Below are 26,244 nucleotides of genomic sequence, written 5' to 3'. Positions count from 1 at the left end.
CAGGAGTGGGGGTGGAGCGGGGGGGGGGAAGGGGGAAAATGCAACCTTTGGGAGGGAGGGAATACTCAGATCCAGCTGTAACCGCTTGACTTTAGTAAAAGAGCCCTGCACAGGAAGAAATGGGAGTCGATGGTCTTTCTTCCCTAAACGCCTAAGACGGGGCAGATCTGACATTTACCGTTTCCACGATGTGAATGGACTCACTGCAGATGTTAGCCACAAGGACAGTGTTGCAGTTCCCACCTAGGAAACAACAAAAAAAGAAAGAAGGCCTCCTTAAGAGAAGGGATTCATAAAACACCTCCTGCCTCCCTGCTCTGGTGGGTCGTGTGGATGTGATTGGGAAATGAGGGTCCTTCAAACAACATGCAGGGAGCCACCACGGAGAAGGCCCTTCTTCTGGGTCCCACCAGATGGACCTCCTTGAGAGACGAGACCCCACAGCATCTCCTGCATCCTTGCTCCTCTGTTGGGTCGGGTGGATGTGACTGGGAAATGAGGGTCCTTCAGACAACCTGCCCCTCCTGCCCCATGTAGAGCTTTGAAGGTGACAACCAGCACCTTAAAGTGGACCCAGAAGCAAACGGGCAGTGCCTGCAGGAGAAGTGACACAAAACCACGCAGGCCTCTGGATTTTGAACCAACTGAATCACTGGACACTTTTCAAGGGCCGCCCCATGTAAAGCGCATGGCAGCACAGCCAGTCCTCAACTTATGACTGCAACTGAGGCCAACATTTCCATTGCGAGACAGTTTTTCAGTTTTGCTCCATTTTATGACCCTTTCTTGCCACAGTTGTTAAGTGAATCATTGCAGTTGTTAAGTCAGTCACACACAGTTGTTAAGTGAACCTGGCTTCCCCAACGACTTTGCTGGTCAGAAAGTCGCCAAAGGGGAATCACGTAACCCCCTGGGACGCTGCAACCATCATAAATACGAACCAGCTTCTATTCTATTTCTATTCAATATTCCATTCCATATTTTCTATTCTATTCTATTCTATTCTATTCCTATTTCCTATTCTATTCTATTCTATTCTATATTCTATCCTATTCCATTCCATTCCATTCCATATTTTCTATTCTATTCTATTCTATTCTATTCTATTCTATTCCATTCTATATTCTATCCTATATTCTATCCTATATTCTATCCTATATTCTATTCTATTCTATTCTATTCTATTCTATTCTATTTCTATTCTATTTCTATTCTATTCCATTCCATTCCATTCTATATTCTATCATATCCTATATTCTATTCTATTCTATTCTATTCTATTCTATTCTATTCTATTCTATTCTATTCTATTCTATTCTATTCTATTCTATTCCATTCCATTCCATTCCATATTCTATTCTGTTCTATTCTATATTTTATCCTATTCTCCTGTCCTATCTTATTCATTATTCCATTCCCTATTTTCTATCCTATCCTATCCTATCCTATCCTATCCTATCCTATCCTATCCTATCCTATCCTATCCTATCCTATCCTATCCTATCCTGTTGTTTCCTATATATTGATTGCCACCCTGGCCTTACTGAACAGACTACTGCCCCCAGTTATCAATTGCGCTTACATTAAACCAGGCTTCGTGTGACAATCTAGCTTTGTTGTAATCCTGGAAGGGAGTCATCAAAGTTTCACAGGGGTCTGAATCTAGATTTTCCCCACCTAAGTCCCCACCTAAGGAATCCTTCAAGGTGTAAGTCAGCTTGCTCTGCCGAAAGGGGACGTGATCCCGGCTACAGTCCGACAAGGCGATGACCACCTGCTCCAAGAACGACAGCGACTTGTTGATGTAAGTTGCTTCCTTCAGTCCAAAACCTTCCGACTGTTTAAAAAGAAAAGTTTTGGTCAAAGGATCTGAAAGAGTTCAGATAGTCCTCGTCTTACAACAGTTCATTCAGTGACCCTCAGAAGTTACAGTGGCACTGAAAAAAGGGACTTATGACCGTTTTTCACACTTACGACGCTTGTAACATACCCATGGCCACCTGATCCAAATCTGGACTCTTTTTTTTTTCTTGTAAAAAGTTTTTATTTTCAATTTTACAATACATTACATTCATAAAAATACTTCAGATAAAAAATAAAACAAATTGATACACACAATTCTCAGTATTGCTCACCCATTTCCCCCCAAACCACATCCACCCTCTAACCAACTTGCCTCTTTCCCTCTTCTTCCTCTTCCTCACTCTCCACCTCTCCTCAACCTTCCTACTTGCTTCTCCCCTTCTCCTACCTTCTCACTCCGGATGCGGTCCAGGGGAAATGCCCGAGCAATTCCTCTCTCCAAATTGAAACATTAATATTATATACAGTAAAACTATTTCTACTTTATCTGAACTACTTAAACTTCAACCCATCCTCCCCCCCCTCTCCCGCCCCCCGGACTTCCCAGAGCCAAGTACAGGATTATACAAACATATTAAACATAATCTATTTAAATTTACTAATTATACAATAACCAAAATCATACTAACCCTTAACTCTCTTCAAACTTTAACATAAGTTTATAAAAATTCATTACTCATAAAATAAGTGAAACTTTGTAGTTCCATACTTCTTCTGAATATATTCTGTCCATCTTCTCCATACATTAAAATATCTCTCTTGAGAATGGTCCTTTAAGTAAGCAGAAATTTTAGCCATCTCTGCTAAATTAGAAACCTTAAATACCCATTCTTCCAATATTGACCCACCAATAATCTTGCTGCTTTTATTAAATTCAACGTTAAAATAGTTTCTTTAGCATCAAAATCCACAAAAATACCCAAAAGAAACAAATCTGGACTCTTGACAGGTGGCTCATGTTTATGACGGTTGCACCGTCCCAGGGGTCAGGCGATCCCCTTTCGCAACCTTCTGACAAGTTAAGAAAGGTTGTAAAACGGGGGCAAAACTCACTTCAGGACTGTCTCACTTACCCCAAGAAATTTTGGGCTTCACTGTGACTGTAAGCCGAGAGCTAGTTAGTTTTGCCCCACTTTATGACCTTTCTTGCCACGCTTTTTAAGTGAATCACTGCAGTTGTTAAGTCAGCAACAGGTCATTAAGTAAGTCTGGCTCCCCCCACTGTCAGAATGATCACTGCGACTGTCATAAATATGAACCAGTTGCTGAGCTGGCTGAATTTTGATCACGTGACCAGAAGGATGCTGCAAAGGTCGTAAGTGTGAAAAACAGTCATTGGTCCTTTTTTCCAGTGCTGTTGTACGTTTCAAAGTCACTAAGCGAATGATTGTAACTTGAGGACTTGCTGTAAATATAATAGGCAGAGATTTGGGAAGTCCTCAATAGGTTGATAAAAGGCCAAATCCTGTCTAAATCCCTGGCTGACTATGCGATGTACCAAAATAGTAATAATTTATTGAATTTATATCTGCCCAACTCACAGTGACTGAGGGTACAGGTAGTCCTCGACTTACAACAGTTCACTTAGTGACCATTGAAAGTTACAAGGCACTGAAAAAAGTGACTTGTGACTGTTTTTCATACTTACAACCACTGCAGCATGGCCCTGGTCACGTGATGAAAAATCAAGACTCTTGGCAACAGGCTCATAATTTATGACGGTTGCAGCGCCTCACAGTCACGCGATCCCGCTTTGCGACCATTTGACAAGCAAAGCCAATGGGAGAAGCCGGATTCACTTAACGACCATGTGGCTAATTTAAAAGACTCAGGGATTCGCTTAACAACTGAAAGGCAGAAAGATCATCAAATGGGGCAAAACCCACTTAACAACTCTGTTGGAAATTCTGGGATCGAGCTTGGTCGTAAGTCAAGGATTACCTGCAGTTCCCAGTTTGAAAAGCAACCTCAAGAACTCGAAACGTAAGTTTTGTTTTCTTACCTTGCTCTTTGACAGCCTCTCAGAGCCCGCGAGATCAACCAGGTTAATCTTAGAGATGACGTATCTGGCATTGGAAAGCATTCTCGAGTGGCACTGGAGGGAGAGATCAGAAATTAGAGGGCGGGTTTAAAAAACGGCGACGCTTTGAACCACAGATGGCTGAGGTTATTCCAGGCAACCCAAAACGCTTAACTGTTCCGGAGTGCTGGCAATTTTTTTAACAAAACAGAATAACAGAGTTGGAGGTCTTGCTCAAACAGGGGGCCCTATCCCAGGGCCAGGCCACCTTGGCTCTTTTATGACTCGTGGACTTCAACTCCCAGAATCCCTGAGCCAGCCTGGCTCAGCTTGGAAACCTCTTCCTTTCCTCTCAGCGTGGCTGGCTCAGGAATTCTGGGAGTTGAAGTCCACCAGTCATAAAAGAGCCAAGGTGGCCTACCTCTGGCCTATACCATTCCAGACAAATGGCTGTCCAGTCTCTTCTTAAAAACCTCCAGTGTTGGATCACCCAGAACTTCTGCTGGCAAGCTGTTCCACTAGTTAATTGTCCTCACTGTTAAGAAGTTTCTGTTAATTCCAGGTTGCTTCTCTCCTTGATTAGTTTCCATCTGTTCTTTCTTTATTTGCCTTCTGGAGCTTTGGAGAATAAGCTGACCCCGTATTTATTGTGGTTCCCTTCAAGTACTGGAGCACTGTTCTCATCTCTCTCTCTCTCTCTCTCTCTCTCTCTCACACACACACACACACACACACACTCCTTCTTTTCTCTAGACTAGCCAAATGCAATTCCTGCAACTGTTCTTCATATGTTTGTTGCCAGGCTTTAATCATCTTAATTGTTTCTTCTCTGCACTCTTTCTAGCATCTCAACATCTTTTTTACATCGTGGTGACCAAAACTGGATGCCGTGTTCCAAGTGTGGCCTTACCAAGGCATTGTAAAGTGGTATTAACACTTCATGTGATCTTGATTCTATCCCTCTGTTAATGCAGCCCAGCACTCTGTTGGTTTTTTTGGCAGCTGCAGCACACGGCTGGCTCCTATTTAAGTGATCGTCCATTAGGACTCTGAGATCACTCTCACCGTTATTGGCATTAAAACCAAGTTTCACAGGTACTGACCTCGATGTAGATGGTGAAGATGCAGTGCGACCTGGAAGAATGCTTATTCAGAGCATGTTGGCCCACAGATCTGTTGGTGTCACCCTAGTAGAGAAGGGAACAAGGGAGGCAGAAATGGGAAGAAAATTCATTTATTCAGCGCCGCTTCTGAAATGGAATTAAAAAGGAATTGCTATCCAGTGGCCCTTAAGGGCATACAAATGCAATATTGGTAGTCCTTGACTTATGACGGTTTAATGACAGTTGGAAGTTATGACAGCATTGGAAAGAAAGCGAGTTACGGTGGATCCTCACTCTTAACGACGGTTGCAATGTCCCCACAGTCACATAACCAGAATTCAGGCATTTGACAACTGGTGTGTATTTACAAGTTTGCAGAGGCCCTGGGGTCATCTGATCAACATCTGCAACCCTCTCTGTGTGTGTGTGTGTGTATTTCTTCTGATAAGCACAATCGGAGAAGCCAGATCAACGACCATGATTCACTTAACAACTGCAGGGATTTGTTTAATAACTCTGGCAAAAAAAATGGTGTAAACTCAGGCCTGATTTACTTAACAATCACTTTGCTTAGCAATGGAAAGTCTGCTCCCCCGCTGTGGTCATAAGTGGAGGACTACCTGGACCGGCACAGCAATGGCTGACTGAGTGGCAGTCCTGATGCATTGCTCGTTTGTAGATTTGCCACTGAGGGTGGAGCTCCTTGTTGAGGAACAGGACTTCCACGGACAAATAACATTTTGGATTTTGAAATAACTGTCCCTGCGGGATGTTTCCTAAAGGAATTATCAGAGCTATACAGCTACACGGAGGACTCACCTGCGTAGTCCTCACTTTACGACCACAACTGAGCCCCAAATTTCCATTGCTAGGAAGACATGGTTGTTAAGTGAATTTCGCCCCTTTTTACAACCTTTGTTGCCACCATTGTTAAATGAAATATTATAGTTAGTAACTCGGGTGTGAAGTGAATCTGGTTTTCCCCCGTTTGACTTGGTTTCTCAGACGGTCGCAAAAGGGGATCACGTGACCCCCCTGGGGACACTGAGACCGTCGTAAACGCAAGTCGGTTGCCGAGCGTCTGAATTGATCATGTGACCGCAGGGATGCCGTGACGGCCATAGGTATAAAAAATGGCTGAGTCCCTTTTTTCACCGACACTGTAACTTTGAACGGTCTCTAAATGAACAGTTGTAAGTCGAGGTCGATCCACATAGCCTCCTCTGCAAAGCTGCCGCCCCTTGCAAACAGGACCACTAAAATCCCCATAGTTCATTTTTATTGTTTTACTTTTGTAACACTTAATGTCTTTAACTTTTAAAATGGTTTAACTGCTTTATATGCTTCTTTTTGTGACGCAGTATACTGGACAGCGAGCAAAAGTAAAGGGTGCCGGCTCCCTTACCTCAAACAGGAAATTTAAGGCAATTTCTTCGTTGGGAGCAGGGTGGATGGAGAGGCCTTTGACGGAGACGCCCTGGGGACTCTCCACTATGGACAGGGGGAGGTCGCCGTCCGAGCCGAGAGGGAGGAGGTCCACAATGGTCTCATTGTGAATCTCCAGGTAGGAAATCCGGACGGTGATAAGCCGGCTGCTGTGCTCCTCCATGGACTTGAACACCTGCAGTGAAAAGCAGTCAATTGGAATTCTATCTGTCTATCTCCATTCATCCATCTCTCTATCATCCATCCATCCATCCATCCATCCATCCATCCATCCATCCATCTATCCATCTCCGTCCCTTCTCACCTATCTTCCCATCCATCTACTTCAGTGTTTCCCAAACTTGACAATTTTAAGGCATGTGGACTTCAACTCCCAGAATTCCACAGCCAGCATTGCTGGCTGTGGAATTCTGGGAGTTGAAGTCCACATGCCTTAAAATTGTCAAGTTTGGGAAACACTGATCTACTTAAAGGTCTACCTACCCATCCATCCATCCATCCACAGTTGTTAAGGGAATCCCTGCTAAGGTCGTTAAGTGAATCTGGCTTTTCCCCATTGTTTGTCGGAAGGTCGCAAAAGGGGATCACATGACTCCAGGACACGGCGACCGTCATAAATATTAGTCAGTTACTAAGCCTTTGAATTTTGATCACATGACTATGTGGCTTAGGCTGGGCTCAGAGGATTCCCCTGGTATTCACCCAGCTTTGCAGGGATGGAGAAGGCGTGTCCTCTGGCTACAAAGGGAGGCCCAGTCTAGCAGGACACCCAGCGAAAAAGTTGGCCAGCTTCCCTGCCAAACCTCTGGGTCACATCACATCCACCTGACCCATCGGAATGTGGACTCGGGAGATTTTTACGGGTTCCTTCTCTTAAGGAGGTCCAACTGGTGGGACCCAGAAGAAGGGCCTTCTCCCTGGTGGCTCCCTCCCGATGGAACACCAGCCATGTGGAGAGAAGGCTGGCTTCTGCCTTGACACTCTTTCACAAGACACCGAAGATGGGGTTCTGCCGGACGGGGTTCTGCCAATGGGCCTGGGGACCTCATACTGACACGGAGCCCGTGAAAGGCTGGGTTTGATGGTTGTTGCTGGGAGGGGGATTTCACCCTTGCAAGTCGCCCGTCGTCACTGACAGTGACTTAGGTGGATATATTTTCTTTCTTTCTTTCTTTCTTTCTTTCTTTCTTTCTTTCTTTCTTTCTTTCTTTCTTTCTTTCCTTCCTTTTCTCTTTTTTTCTTTCTCTTTCTTTCCTTCCTTCCTTTTCTCTCTCTTTCTCTTTCTTTCTTTCTTCTTTCTTTCTCTTTCTTTCTTTCTTTCCTTCCTTCTTTCCTTCCTTCCTTCTCTTTCTTTCTTTTTCTTTCTTTCTTTCTTTCTTCTTTCTTTCTCTTTCTTTCTTTCTTTCTTTTTTTCTTTTTCTCTTTCTGCTGCATCTATCAGCTATATCATCTATCTATATCCATAACCTATATTTATAATCCTCCCCTTTCTTTTTCTTTTTTTTCTTTCTTTTTTTTCGTTCCTTTTCTCCTTTTCTCTTCCTTTCTTCCTTTTCTTTTATTCATTCATTCGTACACACACACACACACACACACACACACACACACACACACACACAGAATTAAATGTCAACGACCTGCTGGATAGCTCGAGGGATGATCCCCCTGTGCTTGAAGTTCCCGGTGGTTCCCGTCATGGTGAAGGTCTTACCGGCTCCGGTCTGCCCGTAACACATGATGGTCCCTAGGGAGAGTTCAGAGCCAACAGAGACAGATCAGAGCCTGCCCTTGGACAGGGAAAGAGGTCTGCGTTGTGAATACATGTAGTCCTCGACTTATGACAGTAATGGGGTAATTCCCATCCTACATAATGACGGTGGTTGAGGCACTCACGTGGTTGAGGCATTCATTCCTCTCAAAGCACCAGAAAATGACCAAGGAGAGACCCAGCTTGGAATTTGCAGCATTTTCTGCAGGGGTTGTTAAGTAAAGAGGGTGGTTTTTAAGCCAATCCATTGTCCACAATGGATGTTCTTTGCTGGAAACTAGAAATAAAATATCAGTTTCTGGGGGAAAGAATGGCCAATGGTAGTTATGTGACCACAGGGCACTATGAGTAGCCCTAAGTGCCATCACATGACTGTGAGAGGGAGTGGCGGTCGTAACTTTGAATCTGAGGCATAAACACACACTAAGGAACTGGTCATAAATTGAGGAATACATATGTTTGGTCAATATGCCCAATTTACCTTCCCCAAGGACCTTGGACTAAAACCCCCATGGTTCCCAGTCCAGAAAGCCAATGATTCCAGGAGAGAAGAGGCTGGCTTTGACCCAACATTGGCCAGCTTTCCTAGAAGTGGCAGGCTCCACTCAGAACAACAGACTTGGAAGGGACCTTGCAGGTCTTCTAGTCCAACCCCCTGCTCAACCGTTCCAGACAAACGGTTGTTTAATCTCTTCTTGAGGTCCTCCAGGGATGGAGCACCCACAATTTCTGGAGGCAAGCCGTTCCACTGATTAAATGTTCTAAGTCTCAGGAAATTTCTCCTTAGTTCTCCTTAGGTTGCGATGAGTCTGTTTAAATGCTAATTCACGGAATAACTGCCCCCAAAAAATCAATGCAATCCTAAGCTGAATAACAGTTGCAGGAATTGGGTATGTCTAGTGAAAAGAAGGACCAGGGGGGACATGATAGCAGTCTCCCAATATCTCAGGGGCTGCCCCAAAGAAGAGGGGGGTCCACCTCCTCTCCAAAGCACCAGAAAATAACCAAGGAGAGACCCAACTTGGAACTAAGGAGGAATTTCCCGACAGAGAACAACTTGACTCCAGAACAATGGTTCTCAACCTTTTTAATGCCGCGACCCCCCAACCGGTCGTAAGTCGAGGACTACTCAACCGGTCGTAAGTCGAGGACTACTCAACTGGTGCAGCACCGTTTGCAGAACAGGACTTTTGGCGGGCTCAGCAGGGCAGAGACAGCCTGGACAATTCCTGTTGGCTTTTGAAAGCCAATAGAATTAGACTCTATTCAAGAGAGTCTCTTCTATTGGCTAAGGAAAAGGGGAAAAAAATGGCGGACTGCGTTGTTTGGCGACCCCAGTGAAATGGTCGTTCGACCCCAAATGGGGTCCCGACCCACAGGTTGAGAACCACTGCTCCAGAAGTTCTGGGTGCTCCATCACTGGAGGTTCTCAGTCGTGGACTTCAACTCCCAGAATTCCTGAGCCATCCAGGAGAAGGGGAAATGGAGAGGTTTCCATGCTGAGCCATGCTAGCTCAGGAATTCTGGGAGTTGAAGTCCACGAGTCATAAAAGAGCCAAGGTGGCCTACCCCTGGGATAGATTCTCCTGCTCGAGTTGAGGAGTTGGGGGTCCACGTCATGCTCTCTTGTATTGAATGATCTGGAGATGGGGGAGGGCCTCTACCATGAAGGGCCCCTTGCTTCTTCTGAACTGAGACGGTGCTACTAACTGGAGTTGAGGGTGCTCCATCACTGGAGATCTTTAAGAAGATGCTACACAGCCATTTGTCTGAAATAGTAAAGAATTTCCTGCTTAAGTAGGGGGTTTAGACTATATGACCTGCGAACTCCCTTCCAACTCTTGTCATTCTATGATTCTGTAGGGATCTCCTGCTTGAACGAGGGGGGGGGTTGGACTAGATGACCTCTGAGGTCCCTTCCAACTCTTGTCATTCTATGATTCTGTAAGGGTTCCCTTCCTTGAGTGGGGGGCCAGACTAGAACTAGATGACCTCTAAGGCCCCTTCCAGCTCTTGTAACCCTGTCAACAGCAATCATGAACGGTTTACCGTTGTAGCCGTTCAGGGCCTGCGAGACGAGCTCTTTGGCGACCGCGTCGTAAACCACGTCCTGGGGCGCGTTGTGGAAGACGCCGTCCAGCTTAAAAGTCCAGTCCATCTGCTTGTTGTTGATGATGCCTTTAGAACGATCCCGCTCGATGTGAACCTCGATGGTCTGGGAAGGGAAGCCGTGCGAGTCCCGCCTTAAGACTCGTCCATTTCACCGAGGGAGGAGGGACTGACGGGAGCCTTTCCCGTTTTAATGCTTTTGTTTACCTTGTTGTCGGCCCCAAATCTGAGGACATCTTGAGGGAAGTCGGCCGTGGGCTTGACCCGGGCGAACGCCTTTACTTTCTTCGGATTGAGGCACGTTGCCATGAATTCTGGAGAGGAGGGAAAAAGAGGTGGATTCCCTCCAACGCCACGACATCCGACATCATTTGCAGGCAGTCCTCGACTTACAACAGTTCATTTAGTGACCGTTCAGTTACAACGGCCCTGAAACAAGTGACTTAGCACCATGTGTCAATACTTATGACCGCTGCAGCACCCCCACGGCCACGTGATCAAAATTCAGACGCTTGGCTACTGACGTGTATTTATGACGGTCAGTGTCCCAGGGTCACGTGATCCCCTCTGGTGACGCTCTGACAAGCAAAGTCAACCATGTCACTAGCTGAACGACTGGAAGGGTTCACTGTCTTGTGGCAAGAAACGGCGTAACATGGGATGAAATTCACTTAACAGATGTTTCACTTAAAAACAAAAAATTTGGGCTCCATTGCAGTTGTAACTTGAGGACTACCTGTAAGGACTGAATTCCTTTGACTGCACTCAGAGGGTTTGTTTCTTTATAAAATTTATAGGCCACCCATCTTACCTCAAGATACAATCATATTGCTTTGAAAAAGGCACTCAGGCTGTCCTCAACTTATGACCCCAATTGAACCCAAAATTTCCATTGCTAAGCAAGGCAGTCGTAAAGTGAGGTTTGTCCCATTTCAGGACCTTTCTTGCCAGTTGTTAAGTGAATTATTGCATTGATTCACTTAACAACTGTGGCCAGAAAGGTTGTAAAAAATGGAGCAAAACTCCCTACATATCTCGATTAACAACAAAAATTTGGGGCTAAATTGTGGATGTACGTTGAGGATTCTGTGTACTAATTTCAGAGACAAACATTTTTATTTATTCAGTAATATAATTTATAGTCTACTCAATTCCCAATCAGTGCCCTGTTAACTCCTTCCTTAGCTTTGTAATGTGGAATTTTATCTAGCCTTGCCTCTCTTTTAACTTTTATATTCAGCTTTTATGTTTTTAACATCTTAACTGTATACTGTCCAGAGTTCTCCTGTGAGGGATTTGGGAAATTTTTAAATGTGACGTATATGGATAGATAATGCATAATGTCAGATAGATATGAATGATGTAATTAGAAAGATGTGATAGATGACAGATAGATCAAGAATACAGATAATTAATAGACAGCTAGAAACAGATAATGAAAGATGCGATAGATGATAGATCAATGACAGAATAGATAATTAATAGAGATAGGTAAAAGATAATGACAGATGCAAAAGGTAAATGTGATAGATGCAATAAATAGATAATAGAGTAAAAAGACAGAATGTAATTTAGATTCAAAAGATGCCATAAATGATAGATGCGAAAGACAGATTTGATAGATAACAGATAACAGATAGATGTGAAAGGTAGATGCAATAGATGGAGGTGATAGATAAGATAGATGCAATATAAATTAATATAGGCAGCTGATAGATCAATATGACAATATAGATAACTAATAAAGACAATGATTGGTAGGCAAGTAGGTAGGTAGGCAGAGATAAATAGATGAGATAAAATAAACATATACAATGGATGGATGGATGGAGGATGGGATAATAGGCATGTATGGACAGACAGATAATAGACATGTAAAATTGATGGATGGATGAATAAATAGATTAGATCTATCTATAAGCAACCTAGAACTAAGGAGAAATTTCCTGAGAACAATCAACCAATATCTCAGGGGCTGCCATAAAGAAGAGGGAATTAAGCTATTTTCCAAAGCACCTGAAGGCAGGACAAGAAGCAACGGATGGAAACTAATCAAGGAGAGAAGCAATCGGGAACTAAGGAGAAACTTCCTGACAGTGAGAACAATTAACCAGTGGAACAACCTGCCTCCAGAAGTGGTGAATGCTCCAACACTGGAAGCTTTTAAGAAGAGACTGGACAACCATTTGTCTGAAATGGTGTAGGGTTTTCTGCCTGAACAGGGGGTTGAAGACCTCCAAGGTCCCTTACTACTACTACTACTACTACTACTACTACTACTACTACTACTACTTCTAGTTCTTCTTCTTCTCCTTCATAATAATAATGATGATAGGATAGATAGATAAAATGGATGGATGAATAGATAGATAGATGGAATAGATAGATATGGATGGATGGATGGGATAACAGGCATGTATGATGGATAGACAGGATAATAGACATGTAAGATGGATGGATGGATGAACAGAATAGATAGATGGAATAATATAGGGATGGGTGGATGGGATAAGATGGATGAATAGATTAGATAGATAAAATAGATATGGATGGATGGATGCAATAATAGGCAAGTATGATGGATGGAGGCAGGATAATAGATTTGTAAGATGGATGGATGGATGGATAGATTAGATAAATGGAATAGATAAAGATGGATGGGATAATAGGTATGTATGATGGAGGGATAGACAGATAGGATAATAGACATATACGACTGACTGGCTAGGTAGGATAACAGACGTGTAATGGATGTAGGTGATAGACAGATAAATAGATGACAGAGATGATAAATAGATGATGGATAGATAGATAGATAGATAGATAGATAGATAGATAAATGGATGGAGGCAGACTCTGGGCCGGTTACAATCAAACCCCCCCCCCAAATCCAGAGATTAGAGAAGGGCATGGCTGCCAAAAAGAGGAGAAAAAATACCCCCCCGCCCCCAAATCCCCAGGAACCGCAGAGGCCTCCAGAGAGAAGGAAAAGGGCGGGAGATTCAGGCTTTTCTGCCTCCGAGATTCCCTCCGAGGCCAAAGGAGAGACGAAGCCAGGAGCGGCTCTCCCCTCCCCCCACGCGCCCCCAGACTCATTTGGGGCACCCGGAGGGAGGGGGGCGGCGCGGGGTGCTTCTGCCCCCTACCCTGGCTCGAGGCCTTCCTGTCGGGAGCCGCCATCCGCCCTTGCGACCTAGCGGGGCCCGCTCCCAGGCGACGGCCGAGGGAGGCCCGCCGCCATCCTCTCGGGAAAAAGGCCGCCTCGGCTCCGGCTCCGGCTCTCAGGGGAGTGAGGAGCAACGGCGCATGCGCGAACCACGCCGTTGCCCCAGCGACGGCTCCATCCGGCGGCTCTGTTGCTGCGGCGACGGGGGCTTCCGCTCAGCGCGGGCGGAAAACGGGGCGGGGCCTGGCCGGTTTCCGGTCTGGTGGTCTCCCGGCGGCGCGGCGACGGTGGCCGGGCGGAGCCAAACCGCGGCGTCGAGCGAGCGAGAGAAGTCCCTTCCGAGCCGGGCTTGGCGTGGAAGCCGACGAGATGCTGGAGGCGGCCGGGCCGGACCCGGAGCTGGACCCGGAGGACCTGGTGCACTTCTCGGTGGGCGACCTGCCCAGCCGCGGCTACGGGGTGATGGGCGAGATCCGGCGGCAGGGGAAGCTATGCGACGTGACCCTCAAGGTGGGCGCGGGGGGGGCGTTGGGTGCTTGTGTGATTGACAGGAGGGAGGGGAGAAAGAAGGAGGGGCTGGATAGGGAGGGATTAGAGGTAAAGTGGGGCGGGGGGACCTTTTGGATGACCTTTGGGGCGCTCCTAGACTTCCCTCCTTCTCCGCCAAGAACCTGATCGACGTACAATATCCGGGAGTGGAGCTTCCCTTGGGGTCGCTGCTGCTCCCTGAGCTTTCATGACCCAACCAGGGAAGATCATATCAGTACTAAATGGGAGGGGGTGTGCGGGGGCTGAGGAGGGGGAAAGGGGGAGAAATGAGGGAGGGGGAGGAAGAGACATGCGGAGGGGGAGGAGAGGGGGAGGACGGAGAGAGGGAGAAAGGGAAGGGAGAGAAATGGGGGAGGGGGAGGGGGAGGAAAGGAGGAGAAGGTGGGGGAGGAAGGAGGAGAAACGAGGGAGGGGGACGGAGAGGAGAGGGGAAAGAATGAGGATGGGAGGAGGAGAAATGGGATGGGAGGAGGGGGAGGGAGGAGAAATGAGGGAGGGAAGGTGGAGAAGAGGGAGAGGAAGGAGGAGAAGGAGAGGGGGGAGGAGGAGGAGAAATGAGGGAGGGGGACAGGGAGGAGAGAAAAGCCAGGGAGGGAGGAGGAGGGAAGAAATGAGGAAGGGGGAGGAGGAGGAGGAAGGACTGTGGGGTCCTTGGAGCTCTCTGAGCTGGGTGGTTTCCTCATGACCCAACTAGGGAACACCATCAGGGCTAGAGGGAGGGGGGATTTGTAGAAAGGGGGACGAGGAAAAGCGGAGGACAGGAGGAGAATGGGGATGAGGAGGTGGTTTGTGAGATCTTTGGTGCTCTGTGAGGTTGGTTGCTTTCTTGAGATGTTTCTTGACCCAACTGGGCAATGTCATCAGGACTTGAAGGGAGGAAGAGGAGGAGGAGGAAGGACTGTGGGGGTCCTGGGTGCTCTCTGAGCTGGGTGGCTTCCTTGCAGACGTCTCATGACCCATCTAGGAAACACCATCATGGCTAGAAGGGAGGGGGATTTGCAAACAGGAGGTGGGGGAGACCCCCATGGATGGAGGGGGGGGGGCAGGAGGGACCCTAGGTTACCTTCTAACCTCTGGGACTACAGAAGAGACCACACAAAGCTCTGGGTGGCTTTAGGTAATTTCGGTGGTTGCGTCTTGGATCAGATTTTTTGTGTTGTGGTTGTGTTTTCAGCAGGTGCTGTCTCTCAGACTCACATACAAGAAGCAGGCAGCTGTATAAATTGACCAAATAAATCAATCCTTTCCTGCAAGGTTTTGTCTGTAAAAGCAGAGGAATAGAAGCGCACAGGCTGTCCTTGACTTACAACTCATCCATTGAGCAACCGAAGCACTGAAAAAATTGACTTATGACGATTTTTCACACTTACGACCGTTGCAGCGTCTACCATGGTCACATGATCAAAATTCAGACTCTTGGCAACTGACTTATCACTTATGACGGTCGCAGCGTCCCTGGGGTCATGTAATCTCCTTTTGTGACCTTCTGACAAGTCAGTGGGAGACGTCAGATTCACTTAACAACCGTGTGACTGACTTAACAAACACAGTGATTAACAACGATGGGAAAAAGTCATACAATGAGCCTCAGCTCACTTAGCAGCTGTCTGGCAGTGGAAAATTGTAAGTCAAGGACCCCCCCTTTAGTATAATTGTACAGAGAGAGAATAATTGGCTTTGGCTGAAAACGTCACAAATTTATGGAACTTCAAATCTTGAAGCTTGGCCAACAAGGTTATTTGTAGGATGATGTTAGGAGGTTAAATAGAAAACACCTGGCAGAACCAAATTAAACAATTTTCTACTAATATATACCTTGTCCTACCTGCTGCACAATGACCCATCTGTTTAGGATGCTGTTCCGTGTGAAAATTGGGAAATTATAAAAGAAATATCTGGGCAGGCAGTCCTCAAACTTACGAGTACCAAATTTGAGTACCAAATTTCTGTTAGTAAGTAAGATATTTGTTAAGTGACTTTTGCCCCATTTTATGACCTTTCTTGCCTTGGTTGTTAAGTGGATCGCTGCAGTTCTTAAGTTAGTAAACCTGGTTGTTAAGTGGATCTAGCTTCCTTGTTGATTTTGCTTGTAACAAGGTCACAGAAGGGGATCATGTGACCCTGGGACACAGCGATCGTCAAAACTATGAGTCAGCTGCCAAGTGTCTGAATTGTGATCACATGATCACAGGGATGCTGTGATGGTCGTTAAGTGTGAAAATGGTCAAAAGTTACTTAGTGTTGTCGTAATTTCAAACAATCACTAAATAAACCGTTGTTAAGCCGAGGACTATCTATATCCAGAGGTTTTCCTTTTTCAGCCTTTGCCAGTTAAAATTCTGTATCCGGCACCTTCCTTTCCCTGTGTCATTCTGGGCATGATGTCACCGTCGAGATGATTAATGCCCCAAATATTGGGTGAGGCCCCTTTGGCATAGCGTTGTGCACTGTGCATCACACAAATCTCTTAAGAATGCATCGCACAATCTCTGAAGAATGCGTAGCGGGGTCCTTTATGGAGCTTTAACAGCTTGACGGTAAACATGTCTGATAATTATATCCTGGTTTTTATATATTCTTGGAGAGAGTCTGTGAAAATTAGATTTTAATTGCAGCTCAGCATGTGGTGCCCTGTCTCCACTTTGCACATAAGATAATCTTCCAAGAAGTGAAAAGATTCACAAAAAGAATACTTGCTGCTTGTCGGGCTGTTGACTACACCAGAGTAACAAGGGGGGCTTGGCGGGATGGGCACCGTGGTACGATTTTTCCAATATCGCCTATCAAAGATTTACATTGTGTTTCAAATCCTCCAATGGTAGAAAATTATTCTTCCAACGGAAGAGAATATTCGGAGATTAGGGTTGAATTGGGGGACAGTCCTTGGTGCTGTCTGAGTTTGTCTGTTTTCTTGGCAGACATTTCACGGCCCAGCTAGCAACAACATCAGTGCTAGGAGGAGTTTGGGGAATGGGAGAAGGGGAAGGAGAAGGAGGAGGGGAAAGAAAAGAGGGAAGAAGAGGGAGGAGGAAGAGGAGGAGGAGAGGACAAGGAGGAGGACTGTGGGGTCCTTCATGCTCTCTGAAAGTGGCTGTTTCCTTGCAGAGGTTTCATGGACCAACTAGCCCAGGGGTAAGCCACCTTGGCTCTTTCATGACTGAGGGGAAAGGGAGAGGCTTCCATGCTGAGCCAGGCTGGCTCAGGAATTCTGGGAATTGAAGTCCACGAGTCATAAAGCGGCCTAGGCCAGAGGTAGGACACCTTGGCTCTTTGATGACTGGTGGACTTCAACTCCCAGAATTCTGAGCCAGCCATGCTGAGGGGAAAGGGAGAGATTTCCAGCTGAGCCAGGCTGGCTCAGGAATTCTGGGAATTGAAATCCATAAGTCATAAAGCGGCCTAGGCCTAGGCCAGAGGTAGGCCACCTTGGCTCTTTCATGACTGGTGGACTTCAACTCCCAGAATTCCTGAGCCAGCCATGCTGAGGGGAAAGGGAGAGTTTCCAAGCTGAGCCAGGCTGGCTCAGGAATTCTGGGAGTTGAAGTCCACGAGTCATAAAGGAGCCAAGGTGGCCTACTCCTGAACTAGGTAATATCAGTGCTGGGGGGGTGTTGCAGAGTGGAGGAGGAGGAGGAGGAGAATTGTGTTCTCTGAGATTGGCTGATTTCATTACTAAGCTAGGTAGCATCTTCAGTACTAGAGGGAGTGCGGTTTGCTGAGTGGTGGAGGAGGACAATTTTTGGGCCTTTGGCACTCTTTGAGTTTGGTTGTTTCCTTGCAGACATTTTGTGACCTAGCTGGCTAACATTAGTGCTCTCTGTTTATATACGTAAACCGGTTTGTCCGGCAATGTTATTGGGAATGTGCTTTTTTTCCCGCCTCTTGGTATTTCCTTGATTAGAGTATTGTTTTTTCCTCCACTGATGTCTAGGATTAATCCTTGCTTATCTGGGTTTCTCTTACTGTGCAGTCCTTGTTGTTTTTTCTTGCAGAGGTTTCATGACCCAACTAGGGAACGTCAGGAAGAGGAGGAGGATACCCCAAAGGTGCTTTTTCCACGAGGCAACTGGACTTTCTTGCGTTTCTTTTGAAGATGTTTTGCTTCTCATCCAAGAAGCTTCTTCAGCTCTGACTGGATTGGGGGGGGGAATGGAAAGGTTTATACTCCTTGTAGATAGCTGGTCGTTTGCCTTCTTTTAGAGGGTCGTTGAGGCCACTTGGAGGTTTTTCTGTGTCCTCAGGATCCCCTGAGTGGTGCAAAGGGGTGTGGAACCTTCTTGAAATTGCTGAAAGGACTGTGTTGTAGACTGGAGGTAGATAGATCACCCATTTGCACCACTCAGGTAAAGCTCCAAGTGGTCTTAACAACTCTGTAAAAGCATGCAAATGACCAGCTGTCTGCAAGGAGTATAAATCCTTCCTTTCCCCTCCATCCGGTCAGAGCTGAAGAAGCTTCTGGGATGAGAAGCAAAACGTCTTCAAATGGAAAACAAGAAAGTCCAGTTGCCTCCTGAAAAAACACCTTTGGGACAGCCGTGAGGTGGAGGACTGAGAATCTTCATGGATATTGATGTTGGAGGAGGAGGAGGAGAACTCTTGCAAATGTTTCATGACCCAACTAGGTAACATCATCAGTGCTAGGAGGGAGATTCTGCACAAGTGAAGAAGACATTATTCCATTAGTCCAACAAATTTCTTCCTAGCAGCTAAATGTTTCTAAGAAACCCCAAAGCAGACCGTTTCCCGTAATTCTTATTTTCAGCCTCCAGAATTCCTTTATTGTCTACACAAGTAGCCATCGCTGCTTCTTAATGCAGCATTAAGGTCTGTTAGCAACAAACAGCTTCTACGCTTCATCAGGAGGCCATTTTGTTTTCCATGATGATGTTACACTATTATTTTGTTTCCGGTGACGCCCTCAATCTACCGAAAAAGGTGAGGCATAAACCCTTTCATAAAATCAGAAAATAAAAGGATTGGAATGGACTTGAGAGGTCATCTAGGCCAGGGGTAGCCCACCTTGGCTCTTTTATGACTCGTGGACTTCAACTCCCAGAATTCCTGAGCCAGCCTGGCTCAGCTTGGAAACTCTCCCTTTCCCCTCAGCATGGCTGGCTCAGGAATTCTGGGAGTTGAAGTCCACGAGTCATAAAAGAGCCAAGGATGCCTATCCCTAAGTTACTAGGAAGATGAGGGGACTTCAACTCCCAGAATTCCTCTGCTAGCATGGCACCCTATATCAGAAATAGGCCACCTTGGCTCTTTTATGACTGGTGGACTTCAACTCCCAGAATTCCTGAGCCAGCATGGCTCAGCTTGGAAACTTTCCCTTTCCCCTCAGCATGGCTGGCTCAGGAATTCTGGGAGTTGAAGCTTGCCTATTCCTGGTATAGGGTGCCATGCTGGCAGAGGAATTCTGGGAGTTGGTCCCCTCATCTTCCCAGTAACTCAGGGGTAGGCCACCTTGGCTCTTTTATGACTCGTGGACTTCAACTCCCAGATTCCTGAGCCAGCCTGGCTCAGCTTGGAAACCTCTCCCTTTCCCCTCAGCATGGCTGGCTCAGGAATTCTGGGAGTTGAAGTCCACGAGTCATAAAAGAGCCAAGGTGGCCTACTCCTGGCCTAGGCCAGCCCCATTTCCACCATGATATCCTCCAGCCTCTGTTTAGGACTTTCCAGCAACTCCCGCCAGAACAGAATAGCAGAGTTGGAAGGGACCTCGCAGGTCTTCTAGTCCAACCCCCTGCTCAAGCAGGATAACCTATTCCATTTCAGACAAGTGGCTGTCCAGACTCTTCTCGAAAATCTCCAGTGATAGAGCACCCACAACCTCTGGTGGCAAACTGTTCCACTGGTTAATTGTCCTCACTGTTAGGAAGTTTTTCCTTCGTTCCAGGTTGCTTCTCTCCTGGATGAGTTTCCATCCATTGTTTCTTGTTTTCTGGTGCTTTGGAGAATAGGTGGACACCCCCTCCTCTTTGTGGCAGCCCCCTCAAATATTGGAAGACTCCTATCATGTCACCCCCTGGTCCTTCTTTGCTTTAAATCAGGCATACCCAATTCCAGCAGGGCTTCCTCATATCAAGTTTTTGGTCTCTCTTGCTGGTCATTCAGCTGAAATCTCCTTCCTTGCATTTTGAACCTTATAAAGGTAGTCCTCAACTTACAACAGTTCATTTAGTGACCATTCCAAGTTACAACGGCCCTGAAAAAAAATGACTTAGGAACGTTTAACAGCCATTGGAGTATCCCCCTGGTCACGTGATCAGAATTCAGACAACTGACTCATATTTATGACCGTCGCAGTGTCTCCCGGGGGTCACGTGATCCCCTTTTGCGACCTTCTGATGAGCAAGGTCAATGGGGGAAGCCAGATTCACTTAGCAACCGTGTTCCCAACTTAACAGCTGCAGCGATTTACTTAACAACTGTGGCAAGAAAAGTTGTAAAATGGGGCAGAACCTACTTAACAGTCTTACTTAGTGAAAGTTTGGGCTCAGTTGTGGTCGTACATTGAGGACCATGTGTAGTTCCTTGGCTTTGGATGTGTGTGTGTGTGTGTTGTCTTCTACAACAACACAAAATGAGTCTGCCGTGTCTTCAGCCCTTCAATTTTCATGTCTTTTTGCAGTTTTCTCCAGGCTAAAAATATCTAATTTCTGCCTAGAGACTTCCTTGTTCAATATCCTTTCTAAAATGGCTTGTTAACATCCTCTCTAAGATGCATTTCCAAGAACTGGCTCTGATGTTCTGGATGTGAAGAGGAATTATATTTGTGACGCTGGCTAGGATTGGATCTATTTTTTATTTTTTTTTTGGCAGTTGCATAATATTTTTCGTTCCTCTTGAGCTTTGATTCACGGGGCACCTAGCACCTGTTGCTGCTCCTCATGAATTTGTCCCAACTGTTTTTTTATATATTTTGATCAGCTCAAAGCAGAGATCGCATCTAATGCTTGCTTCTTCTCTTCCCCCCCCCCCCCAAAGAACAAGACTGTGAGGTGAATTGGGTGGAGAGATCACAAGTGGCCCAAAGTCACCCAGCCGGCTTTCCTGCTTAAAGCAAGACTAGAACTCCCAGTCTCCTGGTGATTGGCCCAAAATCACCCAGCTGGGTTTCATGGCTAAGACAGGACTAGAACTCCCCATCTCCTGGTGATTGGCCCAAAGTCACCCAGCCAGCTTTCATGCCTAAGGCGGGACTAGAACTCAAAGCCTTCTGGTGATTGGCCCAAAGTCACCCAGCCAGCTTTCATCCTTAAGGCGGAACTAGAACTCCCAGTCTTCTGGTGATAGCCCAAAGTCACCCAACCGGCTTTCATCCCTAAGGCGGGACTAGAACTCCCAGCTACCTGGTGATTGGCCCAAAGTCACCCAGTGGCTTTCATGGCTAAGGACTAGAACTCACTATCTCCTGGTGATTGGCCCAATGTTACCCACCTGGCTTTCATGTCTAAGGCGGGACTAGAACTCAAAGCCTTCTGGTGATTGGCCCAAAGTCACCCAGCCAGCTTTCATCCTTAAGGCGGAACTAGAACTCCCAGTCTTCTGGTGATAGCCCAAAGTCACCCAACCGGCTTTCATCCCTAAGGCGGGACTAGAACTCCCAGCTACCTGGGTGATTGGCCCAAAGTCACCCAGTGGCTTTCATGGCTAAGGACTAGAACTCACCATCTCCTGGTGATTGGCCCAATGTTACCCACCTGGCTTTCATGTCTAAGGCAGGACTAGAACTCTCCGTCTCCTGGTGATTGGCCCAAAGTCACCCAGCTGGCTTTCATGGCTAAGGCCGGACTAGAACTCAGCGTCTCCTGGTTTTCTAGGCTAGCACCACTGCATCAAATTGCCGCTCATTGTGGTCCTTCTTATCTTTGTCCCTTCGATTTTTCTGACTCGGTTCCTTTGCCTTGACCTCCGTTGACAAAATAGCCTTGCTGAGTTGTGTCCAGTGTTCCAGATTGTGACGATTTTTCTTCTCACCAGAGACTCTCTCTGCTGGCTGAGGGCCCTAAGAATCGCAGCCTAAGCCTGGTCTAGGCTGATCTCTTGTAGACCAACCTCATTTGGCATCCGTCAGCAAATGCTCCAAACGCAGTATTTCTCAACCTTGACCATTTTAAGGCATGTGGACTTCAACTCCCAGAATTCCACAGCCAGCAATGCTGGCTGTGGAATTCTGGGAGTTGAAGTCCACATGCCTTAAAATGGTCAAGGTTGAGAAACACTGCTTCAAAGAGATTTCATTCTCCCCCACCCCACCCCCACCCCCATTCAAAGGCCACCCCCAGCCTTTGACTGTATTGTGTGCTCAGCGTTTCACTTTGTTGTTAGTTAAATCCTGACTTGGCTGAACTAAATGGGGCACTTCTCCTTGAGAGAGGACACTCTTGTCAATTCTGATTCAGCGGGCAGTTTTAGGATAGCTCTACTTTTCCGGGCATAAATAGCTCCTGTTGGGCTCCGTTTCTCCTTCCCTGGCTCATAAATGCTTGCCTGCAGCAGCAGCACAAGATCCTGGACGAGGCCTGAAAAATCGGGGACGGTTCGTCTGATTTTGGAAGCACGTTTTAAGTTCAGGAGACAGCAGAAGCCCCACCGATATTGACGGAAGAGAATATTTGTAGCCTGAGGTTGAACAGTGGGGTTCTTGGTGCTGTCTGAGCTTGGTTTTCTTGCAGATATCTCATCATGGAGAAAGAAGAGGAGGAGGAGGGGGATGAGACATCTAATGACCCAACTAGGGAACGTCATCAGTGCTGGAAGGGAGGAGGAGGAGGACGAAGGAAGGAAGAAAGGAAGGAAGGAAGGAAGGAAGGAAGGAAGGAAGGAAGGAAGGAAGGAAGGAAGGAAGGAAGGAAGGAAGGAAGGAAAGTGGGGTCCTTGGTGCTCTCTGAGCTTGGTAGTTTCCTTGCAGACGTTTCATGACCCAACTAGGGAACGCCATCAGTGCAAGAAGGGAGGCGGTTTTGCTGTCTGTTTATCTATGAATAGTTTCCTTTTCAATGTTCTTAGTGGTTCCTGTGTTGGACTTCAAGAAAAACCACCAAGCTCAGAGACCACCAAGTACCGCACAGTCCTCCCCCTCCTCCTCCCCCTTGTCCCCCTCTTCCTGCTCTCTTTAAACGCCCCTCCTTCTAGCCCTGATGATGTTCCCTATTGGGTCATGAGATGTCTGCAAGGAAACCACCCAGTTCAGAGACCACCAAGGACCCCACAGTCCTTTTTCTCTCCTCCTCCTTTTCCTCCTCCTCCTCCTCCTCCTCCTCCTCCTCCTCCTCCTCCTCCCCCATGCCCCTCTTCCTGCTCTCTCCAAACCCCCCTCCCTTCGAGCATTGATGACGTCCCCTAGTTGGGTCATGAAATGTCTGCAAGGAAAGCACCAAGCATCCAGTTCAGTTCTGAGCTAAAACGTTCTCTTCTGTGGGTCCTGCCAAGCCTTTTCTGTGAGCCTGAATGGTTGAAGAACCCAGAGCGATATGAACTTTGCTGGACCAACCCCCCTGCACCCCCCCTCCCCGTTCTCTTCTCCCACCCTTTTGCCTTGCTGCGTTTTCTCCTGCTTAGGGAGAGGAAACATGGCAGCCGACATCACATCCTTCCTGTGTCATTTGGCCCCAGGGGGGCTGCAGGACCACCGGGAGGGGGGGGGTATAGGGCTCCTGAGTGGTGTATGGCCACGACTGCAGTTACAGTGATTCCCTTGAACATTTCGTAACTGGCAACATAATTTTGCTTTTGTTAGTATAATAACCCAAAAGATGTCCTTCTTAGAAAATTGGCCTTGAGATATAAAAGCTTTGAGAGGAGAGAATTGCAGTAACTTCTGCCAAAAAAGGGATTCATTTAATGAAACATATTTAAAATATACTAAAGGTGACAAACCAATTCTGACGACATCGCTGCAAAACAAAATCAGAATTATGAGAGAATAATTATTCTTTCGGCCATGACATGAGCTCAGAGTGACCTGGAAAAGGCAAGTTACACATCGTCCTCGACTTACGACCACAAATTTTCTGTTGCTAAGTGAGACATTTGCGAAATGAGTTTTGCCCCATTTTAAGACCTTTCTTGCCACACTTGTTAAGAGAATCACTGCAGTTGTTAAGTTAGTCACACGGTTGTTAAATGAATCTGGTTTTCCCCCCCCCCCATTGACTTTGCTTGTCAGTGGGTCGCAAAAGGGATCACGTGATTCTGGGACACTGTGACCGTCATAAATACGAGTCAGTTGCTGAGCCCTGAATTTTGATCACATGACCATGGGGATGCTGCAACCATCCTAAGTGTGGAAAACTGGTCATGTCACTTTTTTCACTGCCGTCGTAACTTTGAACTGTCACTAAATGAATGGTTGCAAATAGAGGACTATCTGTATGCATTTTAAGTCGGGCTGTATGAATCTGTGACTGGGCCAGATTATAAACTCTGCTACAAACTTTTGCATTTTGAACATTCTGTTTGTTTGTTTTTTTAATCTTATTTTCCTTCCTACAAACTGAAATTTAAATCAGACAAATTTAACCCAAATTCAGGCTGGCCTGTTGGAGAAAGCAATTTAATCTCTGGGCAAACTTTCTCCAGCAAAAATAAGATTTTTTTTTCCAGTCAAAGCGTCTTGGCACTCTACAGCACTTGGTCAACCTTGGCTAAGCTAAGCTGGGTCAGGTGTGGGCAGCAGTTGGGAGAGAGCCCACCCCAAAAACCCAGACAGAAATTTAGAAAAAAAGAAGCCATAAAGAAAATCAGGGCAAAGCAATCTCCATTGTTTCCAAAAAGAAAAAAAGACACAGACGTGCCAAGGTTTTCCATTCTCCAGGATTGAGAAGGTCATTTTTTTTAAATTAAAAACAAAAAAACTTGGAAGAGCTGGCAGACAAAACGAGGCTTAGCTACGAGTCGAAGAATTGATTCTCGTCTCCTCCTGCTCCTGTTTAGGTTGGCGATCACAAATTCAGCGCGCATCGGATCGTCCTGGCCGCCTCCATTCCTTATTTCCACGCCATGTTCACGAACGATATGATGGAGTGCAAGCAGGATGAAATTGTCATGCAGGGCATGGACCCCAGGTAAAGCAGAGGATTTGGGGGGGGGGGCTTGAGGTCATTACATCCCCCCCCCCTTGGGCCAAATTTATTTAGTTTATTGGTGCTCTCTGAGCTGGGTGGTTTCCTTGCAGACATTTCATGACCCAACTAGGGAACTTCATCAGTGCTAGAAGGGAGGAGGAAGAGAAGAAAGGACTGTGGGATCCTTGATGCTCTCTCTAAGATTGGGTGGTTTTCTTGCAGACGTTTCATGACCCAACTAGGGAACACCATCAGTGCTAGAGGGTGTTTTAGAGAGGAGGGGGAGGAAGAGGAGAAGGGGGAAGAAGACTGTGGGGTCCCGGGTACTCTCTGAGCTTGATTGCTTTCTTTCAGACATTTCAAGACCCAACCAGGTAACATCTTCAATGTTAAAAGGGAGGGTGATTTCTTGGGGGGACAATCAAAACTGGGGGGTCCTTGGTGCTCTCTGAAGTCGTTGTTTTCTTGCAGACATTTCACGACCCAACTATGTAACTTCAGTGCCAGAAAGGAACCTGGTTTGCTTCTTCAACTTCGTTTCAGCACTGATGACGTTACCTAGTTGTGTCATGAAACGTCTGCAAGAAAACCCTAAATCTCAGACAGCACTCCACAGTTCTCCTCCTCCTCCTCCTCCTCCTCCTCCTCCTCCTCCTCCTCCTCCTCCTCCTCCTCCTCCTCCTCCTCCGAATTTCCTACGTAAGAGATAACTGGCAATTACAGAAGATTTTTGACTACCAGCTTTTTGGGGGCGGAGGGTATGCGTTCCATAGGCAGCAGCATTGGTTTTCTACTTTATTTGTACTTCCTTGAGAACTAGAAACATGATGTGCCGCTTACAAACATCTAGAACAGTGGTTCTCAACCTTTTTAATGCCGCGACCCCCAACTGGTCGTAAGTCGAGTACTAAACCGGTCGTAGGTCGAGGACTACCCAACCGGTTGTAAGTCGAGGACTACCCAACCGGCCGTAAGTCGAGGACTTTCCCTGCCCAGGAGCGCCGCACATGCCTGGTGCCGCCCCCTGCGCCGGCCGAGGCGTAGCTGGCAAGCGGCAGAGACGGAGCAGGCCGACCACAAGCTGGGCCACCAGCTGGCCCAGCCCAAGGGAGGTAAGGCACCCGCCAGAAAAGGGGAAAAAAATGGCGGAC

General features: G+C 46.6%; 2 protein-coding genes across 7 annotated transcripts in view; one reads left to right on the top strand and one right to left on the bottom strand.

Annotated features, from left to right (window-relative positions):
- Positions 1-13,583, bottom strand: part of KIF9 (kinesin family member 9) — a 31,836-nt gene extending 18,253 nt beyond the window's left edge. For 2 of the 3 annotated variants that reach the window (XR_005559808.1, XM_039368746.1), the window contains exons 1-9: positions 13,456-13,583; positions 10,517-10,623; positions 10,250-10,415; positions 8,070-8,176; positions 6,392-6,607; positions 4,987-5,070; positions 3,866-3,958; positions 1,678-1,837; positions 179-243 (exon numbers count right to left, since the gene is read on the bottom strand). Coding sequence is in view for 2 of the 3 variants with exons in the window: in XM_039368746.1 (XP_039224680.1) it covers positions 179-243; positions 1,678-1,837; positions 3,866-3,958; positions 4,987-5,070; positions 6,392-6,607; positions 8,070-8,176; positions 10,250-10,415; positions 10,517-10,623; positions 13,456-13,489 (1,032 nt within the window). In the remaining variant the exon portion in view is untranslated. The remainder of the gene's footprint in view (positions 1-178; positions 244-1,677; positions 1,838-3,865; positions 3,959-4,986; positions 5,071-6,391; positions 6,608-8,069; positions 8,177-10,249; positions 10,416-10,516; positions 10,624-13,455) is intronic. The other variant, XM_039368747.1, reaches the window with a different exon arrangement.
- A 127-nt stretch (positions 13,584-13,710) lies between these two features.
- The window catches only part of KLHL18 (kelch like family member 18), a 28,564-nt gene continuing 16,030 nt past the window's right edge, over positions 13,711-26,244 (top strand). For 3 of the 4 annotated variants that reach the window (XM_039368750.1, XM_039368749.1, XM_039368748.1), the window contains exons 1-2: positions 13,711-13,985; positions 24,963-25,093. In XM_039368750.1, the coding sequence (XP_039224684.1) occupies positions 13,845-13,985; positions 24,963-25,093 (272 nt within the window). In that variant the 5' untranslated portion in view covers positions 13,711-13,844. Of the gene's footprint in view, positions 13,986-16,248; positions 16,562-24,962; positions 25,094-26,244 lie in introns of those variants that run through there. The other variant, XM_039368753.1, reaches the window with a different exon arrangement.

Source organism: Crotalus tigris, unplaced genomic scaffold (assembly GCF_016545835.1).
Source record: "Crotalus tigris isolate CLP2741 ecotype Arizona unplaced genomic scaffold, ASM1654583v1 scf7180000020932.1150333, whole genome shotgun sequence".
NCBI classification, from domain to species: domain Eukaryota; kingdom Metazoa; phylum Chordata; class Lepidosauria; order Squamata; family Viperidae; genus Crotalus; species Crotalus tigris.
The sequence above is the reverse complement of the archived record's forward strand: the minus strand, read 5'-3'. Positions and strand labels throughout refer to the sequence as shown.